The sequence below is a fragment of the Nipponia nippon genome, unplaced genomic scaffold, assembly GCF_047370975.1.
Source record: "Nipponia nippon isolate SJK-2023a ecotype South Korea unplaced genomic scaffold, ASM4737097v1 scaffold_3, whole genome shotgun sequence".
Lineage (NCBI taxonomy): Eukaryota > Metazoa > Chordata > Aves > Pelecaniformes > Threskiornithidae > Nipponia > Nipponia nippon.
This window is the reverse complement of record NW_028262347.1, coordinates 96083206-96097690: the sequence shown is the minus strand read 5'-3', so window position 1 is coordinate 96097690 and position 14485 is coordinate 96083206. Positions and strand designations below refer to the sequence as shown.

The following is a 14485-nucleotide window of genomic DNA, read 5'->3' as shown; positions in this document are numbered from 1 at the left end:
CCTGCCTGGGCACAGCTGGGCAGCCCCAGCCCAGGTGCGGGCAGGATTCAGGGAAGGGCCCCTCCACCCCACCCCACCCCAGCCCAGCCCAGCCCAGCCCAGCCCTGCCCTGCCCTGCCCTGCCTGCAGCAGGGCCCTTATTTACCAAACCTTGCAAGGTTTCAAGTGAAGGGGAAATCTATGCAGTTGGTAGGAGATTAATTTAAAATACAAAAGGAAGGATGCTTTTGTCCTGTAGGTAGCAAACCTCACTGAACCTGCTGCCGCCACAGGCTCTGGGAGCAGACAGTGCTGGCAGCTCCAAAAAGAAGCTGGGCAACATCACAGACAATAGATCCGTTCATAACCAGAGACTCCAGGGAGCAGCCGGGATATACCCTCCAACATCGTCAATCCAGTGATCGTGGTTGCCCGGGAGTATGAGGGGAATGTTGCGGGGAGCGGCCTGGCCTGCCAGGGCTCCCCAGGTAACCTTCCTATTGCTGCCGTTTACTGCTGCCGCTGCTGCTGTTCTTTGGGAAGGAGAGAGGCTGAGGAGGGGGGAGTCATCTGACATTTTTTCAGGTCATGGGGTAATGGCATAACACAGTCAAAGCATGCAGCCAACACGACCGCTTCACCCCCTAGCACCTATCAGCCGTATATGGAGAATAGCATCCAACACAGCAACAGCTTATTCAACTTTATGTTTCTTGGTGTTACATTTAGAAAGACAAGTTTCTTTCTGCAGACGTGCTGCCCCGTCTCATGGTGGGCGGTTTCTCTGTGGTATCCTCATGAGCATTCCTGCATTCATGCCCCATGAGCCCTGGCATTGCCTCGGCTGCAGCTCCCTCCTGGCACCCGCTGGCGTCCCACAGCAGCCACCCATGTCCTGCCTGTGTCCTGTCCGTGTCTCATCACTCAGCCCCAGGTCCCTGAGCTGCGGCTGTGCCAGGAAAGTCCCCTGCAGCACCCCCCCAGCCAATGGAGGGCCAAGAGGACCCTGGGGGGTCTGGCGGCAGGGACATGGGGGGTGCCACAGGGGGAAGCAAGAACCTGATTAACAGCAAAAAGGGTGACTTGGGAAAAGAGGTAAAAAGGCAGAAGGTTAGTCCTAAAGGACAAAGGATGCTGTATTTCATAAATGCTGCCTAAGTTAGACATGGCAAATGAAAGAGCAGCTAAAGCCACAAGGCGTGAGAGTGGGACCTGGGGGGAAACTGAGGCAGGGTGAGTTGATGCTGACAGGCCCTGGGGGGCTGCTGGTGCCAAGGCCAACAGAAGAGCACTAGGAAAGCACTCAACAGTTGTGTTCTCTGCTGTCCAGCTTTTACATAGGATCTGCTCTCCCAGCTTTTGAAATTAACCATGAGGGCTAGAAATGCTCCAAGGATGCTCCCAGTTGCCTGGACTGGGTCTGGGAGTTGCAAAGAAAGGAATAAAAAAATATATATGTATGTGAAGTGTTAATAAATGGGAAGAAGTAGCTACTTATAAAACAGGATTGTTTGCATGAAATTCCTGGTGTTTTCCTCTCTGAAGGCAAACGGGAAACTGGACAAGCATCACTTGTGTGCATGCATGTGCATGTATGCGTACCACTGTGGTACAGGCAGCAGCTGAGGGGCTGACACAAAGCAGGAGAAGAACCTATTAAGGCAGAGCTTATGAGCAAAGTGAAAATGGCTCATGCAAATCTTTTTGGGGGCTGTTGGCCCCCGTGGCGCAGAGGCCAGCCCAGTCCGGAGCCCAGTGGCGTTGGGCAGGGACATGGGCTGGGCCCCCCTGCCATGGCCAGGGCTGGAAACTGCACGGAAACCTGGCAATGGGCACTGGGCTGGGGGAGAGGCGGCAGGGATTTACAAAAAAAAAATCACCTTTGCGTTTTGCCACATGACGGGAAACTACGACCACAAAGACACATTTCAGAAAGCCTGGATTCTTGATAACCTATAGACTCGATAATCAAAGCATTCATCTGAGATGAGCATTCATGTTTTCTTGGGCAAATGAAGGAACTGAAGGTGGATTTTGAGCAGTCTGGTAAAATCTGTGTCCCGTGAGCCCCTGCCCTGCTGAGCTGCGAAGAGGAGATGGGGTGGCTGCTTGTCCCTGCAGCCACTCCGGGAAGGTCTCCGGGGCATTGGAGTGGGGCACGGGCCAGGCGGTGCTCGCGCTGGCCAGCCCGGCCAGGTCGGCACATGAATCCTCTTCGCTCAGCATTTCATGGCTCAGGCAGCTGCAGGCACACCCAGAAGCAAATTTTAGGAAATTTGAGAACTCAGGTGTTGGATAATATCATGTGTCTCTAGGGTTGATGGCATGTGAGCTGGTAGGGGCATTAAGGGTGTCTGGTTTGCTTTTACAAAACATCTGGAGTCTTTAGGTGGGATGGGAAGACACGGTCCCGAGTTAGGACATGGCTCCCTGTGCGATGCACGAAGAAGGGCCAGCCCCAAATATTCTAAGGCCAAAGAGCACTGTGAATAAGGCAGTGACCTTGTTTGTGGAGCAAAGCGCTGAAGTTCAGACCTAGAAACATTTGCCAGCAAGTGACTCAGACTCACGGGTGCCTGTGGCATAGCATTCGCCCTCGGGACAAGAGATGTGAAATGCTCTGATCAGGCTCTTGGGATCTGTGCTAAAGCAGCAAGGGCTCTGTGTCACATCCCTGTGCCAGGGACTGGGCATCGGGACCTGCCTCCTGATGCTCCATGGCCAAATGGAGAAAGGTGCTTCTCCTCTCTTGACTCAGTGGACGACCTCCGGCAGTCCCTCCGGCCAGGCAGTCTGGGCCCTGCCCTGCCAGTGCTGCTGCCAGCACTGGGCCAGAGCAGCAGTCGGTGGCAATCGGTGCGGTTACACTGAAGACGTCGCCTGTGATTGCAATAAGGGCACATAAAAACCACGCACACAGGAGTCAGGGCTGTGTTCCCCACGCACAAAGCAGCACGAATAGAACCAGTCATGTAAGCGGATAACAGGTTTTACTAGCAAAAAACACACAATGGTTCAATTTTTTTTTTTTTTTGGTAATATGGACTAAGAAATGGTTTGGAGAAAAAAAAAGGTGTGATGGAGGGTGGTGTATGGACCACTATCACCCACAAACGTAGCACCGGCATCTAAAGAGCTCATTCTCTGCAGATTTCACCATCAGGGAGGTAACCATGGAAAGTACAAAATAATTAAGTACTATTGAAGGTTGCCCAGTAACTGAGAGTGCAATAGTCTAACGCTTTTTCTGTGAGCTTGTACTTGGGTAAATATTTAGGCTTTTAAAGCTTTAAATGACAGTGGACATTGCATTGGGACACTCTGTGCAAGCCCTGGACTATGTTTACTCACAGATGGTCTATTACTGATAGGGTCCTCTAAAGACTTTTCAGTCCGTGCAGTCTTTCTGCAGATTGTAGTGGTCTTCAAGTTCAGCGGTGAGTCAGTCTCTCCTAGGACTGCTTGCCAAAGATCGGCACACACATGGCTTCCAAAAACCCCTGGGCAACCACAGGTCTTGGTCAACAGGTACGAGACAGCAGTATCTCAAGCTGGCCTGGATTGCCCTGTTTCATTAAATCCAGATGCTTTTGGTTATTCTTTGGTTTTCTTTTGTAAGGCCCAGATCAGCTTTTGACTGGAACCAGGCTGGTAAGGCTTCAAACCTGGAGGAAAAAAAAAAAAAAAAGAGAACAAAAAAAAAGAAAAAAAAAAGAAAAAAAAAAGAAAAAAAAAAGAAAGAAAGAAAAGAAAGGAAATATTGCCTAGCAATGAGAAACACCCAAAGGCAGAGGTAAGAGCACTTACTGTGAATAAGTGGGTATTAGTGCCTTCTGTTGACAGAGGCAGCACTAAGTGGGCACCCTGGCTGACTGCAGCAGCCTCTGATTGCCCAGCAAGCAGCAATCTAAAATAAATATTTCCATCGCCAAGGCAAAAAGATTGCCCACTTCCCTCTCTCGCCCCAGCTCCATCCCTGAGCACCACCGCCTCTGTCAGCCGGCAGCCGCTCCGCAGCGTGCCCGGGGCTGCCTGGAAGCACCGCGCAGACACTGCCGCAAGAGACGCGCCGAGTACGCTGTGGTGCTGTCTCTCACCATCAGTGCTACCAGTTGTTTTTAGCAGTAGTACCACAAGTGTGCATTGGGATAAAGGGTCCGATTTTTGTCCCCAGGAGATTTAACAGGAGTTGTGTTGTGGATAATAGTAACAAGAAATGTAGACTGGCAACAGACATACAGGAGGAAGGACAAGGGGGTGGACACCACAACTCCCATTCACTCACAGAGACCACGGGGCTCCTCTGCGGCACAGGGCTGTTGGTTTCCATCTGTCTGTCTGCCAAGCTGCAAAATGATTCAGTACTCACCTCCCTTAGGGGGTGGTCCCTGACCTCCTTGAGCTTTGAATCAAAAAGCAAAAGAAATTTGCAAGACGTTGTGTGATCCTTTACTGAAAGTAAAATAACAAGAGTATATAACAAAGTGATGTATTTCTGGGTGGTGGAAATCTTACAATACCTTTTATTTATCTTAGTCTGAAAATACAGCAGGTGGGAACAAACGAACAACTGACATGAAATATAACCCCAGCTTCACTTTTGATTACTGGAAGGAAACTCAGTTTCATCACACAAATGGTCTGGTGTCCTGGAGTACAAACGTTTTCACTGGTTTTATAAATACACTCGGCAAATGTGGCAATAATCATTGTGCTGTTGTAAGAGCAGGGCAATAGCATTGCTGAAGCCTTATGAGCCATGTTGAAGATTGTGAACAGATGTTACAAGATGTGCTAAAAGATATATTTTTCTTATATGAAGGGTGAGGGTGGCCTTCTGCCTTAAAATTTTGTATTTGGAGAGAGAGAAATTATCCAGATCTCAGACAACTTTTGTTTTTCCACACAAAGGAGTAGGGAATTGCAGACCAAAGAGAGATTTTCATATGCAATACTGTTTGCTTAAATTAGCATCATTTCTTAAATCCACATTTTTTCCCGAGGCTAGACACTGCTTCTGCAGCTTGTCCGGTTGCTTTTTCTACCCCATCTTGCACCGCCTTGGAAGTCTTGTCAATAGCTGCAAGAGAGGGAAAATAATAAGCAAAAAGCTGGAAATATGCAACGTGGTTTAATATTTATGATGAAAGGAGGAGGTGTGAAAATGATTAGACTATAAAAATATAGGGATATATCTTTAAAAAAGAAAGGTTCTCCACAGCTGGTTATAGTTGGGTTTGGCAGGATATATTTAGGATGGGCTGTAAGACGTTGCTAAACAGGAGCGGTCACTCAGGAGTTTTGGGCGCTGAGCTGAAGCAGTGTGAGATGAACGACGGGACAAAGCTGGAACAGATCCATTTTGGTGTACGTGTGGCCTGGCTGATGGAGGAGGGTGCTTTGGGCTAAGAAGTGCTGTGAATACTGGGGTGTTTGGGAAAGACAATCTTATCAAGTGATGGGGAAGGTGAAGGATGCTTTCCCCTCTACTCCCTTCTCCTCAGTTAATGTATTTGAGGCACTGCCGGTGAAAGCTGTGCTCAGCCATGGGCCGCGGGCATAGGGTCACTCCTATGCAGGACCCGACAAGTGAGAACTGAGCTTAGTTTTTAGTTTGACTCCTCAGAAACAAGACGCCGATGCTTTCCTGACGGCACCTTTCCAGCTGTGGGATCATTAATGTTTGACCCCAGCTGCTGCCTCAGCAGGCGCGGGGGGCTGATGGGGGGCTGGACCTGGACAGACCCTTACTCTCCGGGCTGGGGAAGCAAGGTGTATCACAGGGTTACTCAATCCTCAAGAAAGAAGAGGAAAGTTTTTTCCGCACTGTTCTCACAAGTTTTTCTATAATGGAAGCCAAGATCTGAATGCCGTGCATGAGACTCAGTGGCTAAGGGGGTGTCAGCTATCATGGTACATCTGCCAGTAAACGTATGGAGCTACTAAGCAACAGATCCTAAAATCCTTTCCCATGAGATCTGTAAATGGCCAAAAATTGTCACAAGCAAGGACTTTCAGGCTGAGAACATCCACGGGACAGAGCGGGAATGAGCACTGCCCGCTGCTGGCTTGTGTTGAGCTGCTCCATCACTTCGTGATTTGCCCATCATTTCGCCTACCTTTCTGGCTTGCATCTGTAATTTGGTTGACTGCATCCTGAGTAGCCTGTCCCAATGTGTTTGCTGTAATTAAGGACAAAAAAAATTTCATTTCCCGCTGTTCACATTTATGCTTAGAGGAATTCCCTATGTCAATCAACTTTTCTGCATGTCCACAGAAGGTTATGCCCCTGGCAAGAGATAAGGCTGGTACAGAGCAGGCTGAGGCTGTGTGCTTTGCTCATGGGCACCCTGGGAACCATGCGTGTTGCCAGAGCAGCTTGCTATGAGATTAGTGTTCACCTAGCACCTACGGTCAGCTGAGCAAATCGATGACAGATAAGAAGATAAAATAAGAAGGAGATAAAGAAGTGAAGATTAGCAGTGAGTTGGAATGATGACATTTAGCTGCAAGTTGCTTACTTTACACTACATCTGCTTTTATTGATTTTTCTAGCTTATTCTGCTCAGAGAAGCTTGGCCATCTAGCGCGCGTTTTCTTTGTGGGCTGTTTGGGAGTAGTACCTTTTCCAAAATGCAAGCAAACACATTAAACAGAGCAGGATAGGAAAAGGGAGATTTTACAAATAAGAGATAAATAGAGGAAGAAGAGGAGCAGAAGCTAGAAACGTACAGACCAACTCCAGAATATAAAGCATTAAAAAAGTGAGATGCCATGTAATTGTAAGATGCCTGATAGTTTGTGAAAGAGCGATAGCCATCCTGTCACTTTTGCTAGAAGAAGTGACCCCTCGATGGCATGACTATATTCAGGATGTAGCAAGGACTATTTTGTTTTTCAGAAAGGTGTACTGTCATGTTTCTGGGTCTACTATACATTTGTTCCCAGGTGTATGGAAACTTACTGTAATTCCAAAGACGTCAGTGAGGTTACTCTCATATTTCAGCTGTGCAACAGAGGGTTGGCAGGATCAGAATCCAGGGCTGATACAAATTATACCCTGCTAGGAATGAGCTGCACGCAAACGTGGTAAGGAATATACTATAAAATACTAGCATAAGCTATACACGTATTGAAATTTTTCCATTTAAAGGAAAAGCTATCATACTTTGCATTGAAAAGTTGGTTTCTGATGCACAGTGCTAATAATATCGAGCTTGGCCCTACAACATAGGCATAGCTATGACAGAAATGTGTGCACAGATTTTGTTTTACACCCTGCAAAGTCTGGTGATCACTGCTGGAGGAGACTACAACAGAAACATACTTGTACTACTTACTACAAGCAGTCCATTGCAATCAATATAGTTACTACCAGAAGGCATTGAGAGCCAGGCCAAGTAGCAAACATTAATCAAAGCTTAACTCCAACTTCTTAAAAGGAGAGCAGTTTAAAAACCTCTGCAGAGCATGAGAAAAGACAACCCTGAGCAACGTAAATGCTAGATACAAAAGGTTATTACTACCAAATCAGTCTTCACTTCTCTAAAAACACTAGAGTTTAAAGATCTGTTTGGGGAGTGACAAGGCTTGGACGATGCTCAGCAGCCACTGAGGGAGCTGTGGGTGGGTGGAGGTGGTTGCCCATGCTGAGCCAAGAGCAGTGGCCAGCCTGGGGCCTTCTCCAGGAGATGGCCAAACCTTGGCCCCAGGAACTGAAAGAAAAGGAAAAGCTATGTCCTGCTACCACCAGTGAAGTGAGTAGTGTAACTACAGATGGTGGTTTCTGTAAGCGAAAGCAGCAGCTAAGCCCCCCACAACTATACAACAATATTTAATCTTTCTTACCAGCATCTTTTGCTGCACCTTCAGCCTGTTCCTTCAGTCCCTGGAAGTTTTTACCTGACATCGTGGCTTCTGACACCTGTTAACACTCTTCTGCTTCAATAAAATTAAGTGCCTAGCGATGTATAGCACACCATGTGAGGGGTGTCCTGACACGTCCTGGTTTTATACCTGTGCCAGGAGACCTGCTGATGCTTTTGGGGGTGATTGGTGCAATGGGTGGAGTTTGAATGTGAGGCATGAGAGCTGAAAATACGCACAGAAAAGCCGTTTATTTACCCTCCCCAATGAGAGGGTGTGCCCAGGTAGAGATTTCTGCTTCATCACACTGTCTTTGTTTGTAAGTTTGGTTGGGTTTTTTTTTAATCAAAACCACAAAAAAAACTGTTCCACCATCACAGACAGAGAAAAACCACTGAACTGAGCTTTGTAAAGACTGCTGGAAAACTACTGAAGGAGCAGTGCCTGGGCATGGCCAACTTTTGTCCCCGCCGGGCTGGCTTCTTCCTCCTTCCTTCATCCCCTAAGCTGAACCTCCTGAGAACGGAAACCAGCCCAAACTTCACTCAGTTTTTAGCAGTTTTAATCACAATCCCCTTTTCTTGTCAGGTGGGATACTGTTAGATGTGGAGAGTTCCTATTTACATGTATTTTTATACGAAACTGTAAATATGGTCATCTTTCCAGTTGTTTGCTCAAGTCGGATTGCAAAAACCCAGCATCACTGAAGGCCTTGCCTGGGTCAGGTAGGTAACCAGTGCCAGAGCTAGCAGTTCTTAGGGGAAGGGAAAAAAAAGAAGCCAAGCTAGCAAAACCACCTTTTCTTAGTGTGGCTTTGTATTATGGGTTTTGTTCGTACAGAAATAATGTTTCAAATAATTTCCTTCCATAGCATCACTACATTAATAAAAGTTTCTGGCTTTAACCTCTGGCATTTCACATGTTTCCACTAGCCTTTAGAATTTATGTTTTCTGCCACCATTCCCCAGTACAAAGAAACTTTGTACAAATAAACTGTTGGCAGAGTTGGGGGCCAAAGGGCTCGCCGGCTTTGTGGGGCTCGAATTCCTCATCGCCATTTTCCAGCGTACAAAGCACCTCAGTTCAGATGTTCACACTCATACCCATATTCATCTTCCCAAGGAAAGCTTTTTTTGTTGAGAAATGGGCATGAGAACAAGATGCCGTGAATAAACTAGGGTGGGAAGTGACAGTGCTCGTAAGTTTAGTACTTCATTAGTACCCAAGTGAGGAAGAGCAGCAGAAAACAAGGCTAAATGCATTCCTCTGCGGCTCCTATTCAGCCTGTCATTTCAGAGAGCTCTTTTCAACTTTTGCACCGCTGGCACCGCTTATTTCTTATTTGAAACAGCAGTTCTCTTTCCCCCTTGACAGGTCATTTAACATTTTAATTATACATTCACATCAGGTATCTTTTTCAATTCCTTGCTGGTTTATTTTTCAGAATGATTTTCTCATTTGGATTTGCAAAAAGTCAGATAAAAGACACCCAATATTCTGAGGCTCTGGCATTTTTGGGACAAAACCACTAACATAGACCTACTTATCTTTCTTGCCCAAACCTGAGAACCTAGCAACCACAAAGCCGTAACAGACAGATTTCAGCCGCTCTCAGCTCCCTTAGCCAGATCGCTGCTGCCTTGCTTAACTTTGGGCAGAGTGCTCATGAGAGCAAGGAAGAGGCTCTCCAGCACCCACCAGGCAGCTTGGCACGGCCTGAGAGAGGACATGTCGAGGCTCCAGCAGCAAATACCTTCCAGCTGCCCTCCTAGCTCTTTTCTACCGCTGGACTTTCAGCTCAAGGGCCCTGCTGGCGCTGGCTGGGGTATTTGGCCTGAAAGGGAGACCAGGAGTTTGGGACAACATTTAAAACTGATGCACACTTACACTGAGCATTAAACATGCACACAGCAATATTTTAGAGGCTCCTTAGCAGTTCAGGTAAATATTGTTCTCTAATTCGGCGCTGACAGCCACCTAGATTACTCCAGCTCCAACTATTTTTCTTCCAAGTGGAAATCTTTGTTTGGCACTTTGAACTCAGTATGGGTGTCTGATCTGTGCCACTGCTTGCTTTACCTCCTGCTTAAAACATTAAGTAGCACGAATTTGTGAGTAAAACCTACACCACTGTCAGCATAGCAGCATGACTCCTCATCTAATGTAATCTTATCCTTATCATTAAGATCATTATCCCGATTCCAAGAAAAAAAAGGCGAAGAAAGCAAATTACACTTGCCTGGCAAAGTGACATGGTGTGATCATTATAATGCAGCCCATAGCAGGAGGAAAAGGGACCTTTGGTAGAGTATGTATTTATCCCATATGACGGGACAAATGGTCTGTGCATCAGGTGGCTCGCAGAGTTACAAAACCACATCAGAAAATTAATGGAATGTATTGCATCATCTTTATTCACTTTGTGAGTTGACATTACTTTTTTAAAGCTAACATGAAGCATTTTGAACTGATGTTAGATACAGATTAGAGCATTCAGATATAAAAGGATGATTGACCTGAGCAAAAACGAGGATTTGAATTCCATCTGCTCCAAAATTTACAGCAATTTATCCCTGAGTTTTCATTTGTTCTGTTATGAATATTGAAACTACTAATGTAGATTGGATCTATTCCTGGATTTTGTAAAAAACTATTTCTCAAAAGAATTTAACCTTCTCTTGGCCTCTAGGGAGAATAATATCACAAGAGAAGCTGTTGAAAGCTTTTCCTGAAACAGACCATTTAAGTAAAAGTGAAATGGTAATTTATTTCTAATTACAGATCAATGAGCTAAGCAAACTAACCATGTGGCTTGAAATTCATTCCTGTCCTGGTCTAAGCTATAGGTCATCTGACTTACATTTCACTCTGTATAGGTCCTGACACTAGGTATTCATGATGGGTCTCCAAAGGTCTCTTACAAGTATGATGGGAAGTGTTTGAGCTCATGATGAGCTGGATGTCCCACCTGGGCACCAGCCTTTCCTGTGACTTCAGTGGGAGTTCAACGCATTCGTGGCTGCCCTGGGAAATGAGCGGCTATGTTTTCAAGAAAGTCAGCTTTCAAATGTGTGGTCTTCTGAAATGCTGCCTCCACTATCCTGAACATCTGGGTGAAAAAATGAGCTGCTTCAAGAACTGTTCCTCCTCATGAATCCCAGTCTTTGCTTTGACTCCTTTGTATGCTTTTTGATAGTCTCCACTGTCAGAGAAGATCTAACCATCACTCGATGAACCTAGCTGGCAAGTATTATGGGATTGTTCATTTCACCATCGTCAGTTCTCAACCATGTTGTCTCACGACAAGAAAAGATAGGGGTGGGGTGGAAGATTATAAAGTATTTTGAAAGTTAAATGCCAAAACACTACAGCCTGTGTGCTTTTTGTCTCCTGACGTCTCCACAGTATTGACTCAAAGCTCCAGCCTCTAAGTACAGCTACAGTTTCTGCTCCTGTTACCTCTTTCTGAATGGGTTTCCAGGTCTTTGCATCATTTGGTGAGTCCTAAGGTCAAATCAAACTGCCTACAGGTGGAAGGTTAGTTTGGACTTTCGCTGTTGTCTGTGATGAGTGGTTATTTGTGTTCAGGGGGAAAAAAAACCCAAACTGATTCCTTAAGTGCTAGGAGGGCTCCACGACACACGGCCCTGGAGTTAGTTGGCAACTCCAAACATGCAGCCCAAATAGCTGTGAGTTAAATCTGAGGCCCTGCAGGAAAATTAGAATTTGTTCTGATTTCCTTTCCTTTCACTCCTCTTCTACAGCGTCTTTGAGCACCCTCTCACATAGCAGTAACACGAACCCTTCTGTTTTTATTACCCGACGAAGGTGAGAAGTAATTGATCAGAGCTAGAGCTCATGTTTTACACATGAAAATGGGCAAACAATGTTAATATATTTCTGGGCGAAAAGTACGTCTGACTGATTCTTCATTTGCATGGGTGGCAACATTCTCCAGAAATCATCAGCCAGCTCTGCTTCAAAGCATGAGATCAAAATAAGGCCAATATATATGGATTTCTTTACCTTCTGGTTTCTGAATCTTCAGGCAACGTCTAAGTGAAGCGTCCAGTTTCTGCTGTCTTCTGGAGAACCGAAGACTAAAACCGTGCTTGAACAATGGTATTTTTCTGGAGTCTCATGATATCCCGCAGCCTGAGTATTTTTTCTTTAGGAAAGAAAAAAATTGTCTGGTCTTTAAGTTATAAGGGGGTAAAAAGATGAGAAAGGCTTGACCACCACCTTAAGATCTGGCACAGGGCTAGGGAAAGAAATAACCGATCCTATCCCAGGAGTGGCTAGGAAAGCTGAGGATGTGAGCTGGGATGTAAGCCAAGGGTAAGGCCTACAGGAGAGCTTTGTGTATTTTTCTAGGCACACTGAGAGGAAGAAGCACCGTGGCTCTACCCTTCTGGCACACGGCCGTGCTGCCCACCCCACCTGGGGCTCAGGGGAGAGGAAAGGTGGAGAAGCAGAGCTACCGAGCTTGCTTCCCTCCCATGCTGGAATCCACTCAAAAAAGCAGTGCCAAAGCTTGACAGAGAGACTTTGTGCTGCTAACAGACCTGTGCGAAGTCGTGCAGGCAGGGTTTTATCTGACATTCAGAAAGCTGAGTTTTAATCTGAGTTTTTTTTGGTACGCTATTAACAGTACGGAGTATCTTGTGATTTGGTAGGGTTGCAAGGCATTTATGAAACAGTAAAAATAAGCTACGCTTCAATATGGAAAAAAGTCTCAGCAGTACAAGACTACCCTGTTCCTGCTCGCTGATGCAGGATGCTCACACGGGAGGAAACCACATGTCCTGATCTCTGTCTTTAAGGCTTGTGATTGCCTTGTGCAAGATGCACAAGCACTCCTCCGAGCTCTGACTGCAACGGGCCTTAGACCAGACCTAGGCAGGGGCTATGGCAGGGAAGTGTTGAACCCCCGTCCAGCCCGGGCACAAAACAGTGCTCAGCGACATGAGAAGCAGGCAAGCGCAGAGGCAGATCTTTAGGAAACATTCAGACAATTTCAGTGCCCGTATGTTAGGCAATAGTCGAGCAGTGGTTTTAGCCTCACAGTTCTAGATATAGGTGTGTAAATACCAGTTAAATCCCTCTCTTCCCACAAGGAAGAAGATGCCGTAGCACAGCGTATCGATGTGGGGTGCTGCAAGCCTCTCTCCTCAGCAGCTGCCTAGCTCTACCGCAGAGCAGTGGGCCTGCACTCTTAGCTCAGCAATTGTAATTCTCTCCTGGTTTAAGTCCTTTTGAACCGGGGGTGAAGCCTGCCTGAGAGACTGGTGTTCAGGGAGCCGCTCACTCCTTGCTTTGAGTTACAGCTTGGTCCTGCCGATACCTGCCCCTGCCTCCCACACGTGCTGTAGCTAGTGAAGGCACTCAACTCCTCTTTCCTTCTGGCTGGCAGAACATTCTTCTTGTATCCCCATAAAGCAAAGCTTTGGAACAGAGGGGTTTTTCCCTGTCTCTCTCTAGCGAGCACTAAGAATAGGCTCCAGCCTCCTGCTGCTGGGCAGGAGTATCACAGCCCTTTATGCCCTCTTACCTTGGCCTCAATTTTAGTTATTCTGTTTAATTGGCAAGTTCTGCAAATGTTTTGCAGGACATCAGAAAAGTGTATGCACATATCGGATATAACTTCCTTTGAGGGGCCTTGTTATCTCTGCTAGGGCTCTTCTGTTCCCTTTCCTTGTCGAGATCAAACATCCACTCTGGATGGAAATCCTGCGGTCTCTGCAAGGCAAAGCTTTGCGTGTATTGTTAATGGCGAGAGAGGCTGATACCACGCTTGCTAGATCCTTCCATGCTACAGCAAGTCTTTCCTGTAATACCTTCCATAGTCATCATCATTATGCAGCTTAATGAAGATTAATGGTCTGATTTTTTAAGTAAATCTCTACAGTTTATACTGGCTTCTCGTGGATTCATGGGTGCTCTGCCTGTAGGTGAATAAAAGACCCCATTTTTAGATCCATACTTACTGACGTGCTTTAAACTCATTCTTTGTTATTTACAGCAACGAGCTTGTAGCAACATTTCCCTGTTCTCTACGTTTGTGAATGCGGAAGGTCTCTGCTGCTCTCACTCAGCAGCTTCTCTGCAGACTGACGGGCTGCTGTAGCCGGTACCAGCCCCGGCGTTCGCATCGCACCAGCAGTTCTCCTTTGGCCCCCGTTGTTGGACTCGCACATTTCACCGGAATTCTGCCTGCCCCTGCCAGCAGTAATGCAGTTTTGATCTGACATGTCAGTGCCCATCATGTTTCTCTAATTACCTTCTAGCCATTCATTATACCCAGAAGACATCAGGATAGAGTTTTCAAGCTCTGGTGTAAGCAGAATAAATAGAAAAGAACAAATACTAACTGAGATCAATGTGACTTTCATGTTCCTTTATAAAGCCTTCTTTTTTCCAATTCTGCCCTCTGCCCTTAAACATGGGGGGGGATATTTAAAAAGTGAAATCTCTATTTTTCAGCCCTGAGAGACAGAAAGCTGGCCTAACTATGCTATTGACTTCAGAAATACAATTTTTCATTATTCCCCTTCTTTTACATTACGATCTAAGGCCCTTACAGTCCTGAGATTGTTGTATTTTAATACCACACTTCTACAGCAACAGTTCATCCATTTGG

At 46.2% G+C, this 14485-nt stretch overlaps 1 protein-coding gene and 1 long non-coding RNA gene across 2 annotated transcripts; one reads left to right on the top strand and one right to left on the bottom strand.

Annotated features, from left to right (window-relative positions):
* Nucleotides 1–4756: 4756 nt before the first annotated feature.
* Nucleotides 4757–7888, bottom strand: ADIRF (adipogenesis regulatory factor). Its single transcript, XM_009465946.2, has 3 exons — nt 7828–7888; nt 6099–6161; nt 4757–5059 (listed from the first exon to the last, which is right to left on the bottom strand). The coding sequence occupies exons 1-3, from the start codon at nt 7886–7888 to the stop codon at nt 4953–4955; spliced, it is 231 nt and encodes a 76-aa protein (XP_009464221.1). The 3' UTR covers nt 4757–4952.
* A 545-nt stretch (nt 7889–8433) lies between these two features.
* Nucleotides 8434–14436, top strand: LOC148054780 (uncharacterized). The gene is made up of 5 exons (XR_015706478.1): nt 8434–8570; nt 10722–11088; nt 11251–11342; nt 11610–11967; nt 13868–14436. It is a non-coding gene; the product is annotated as an uncharacterized LOC148054780 (long non-coding RNA).
* Nucleotides 14437–14485: the final 49 nt, after the last annotated feature.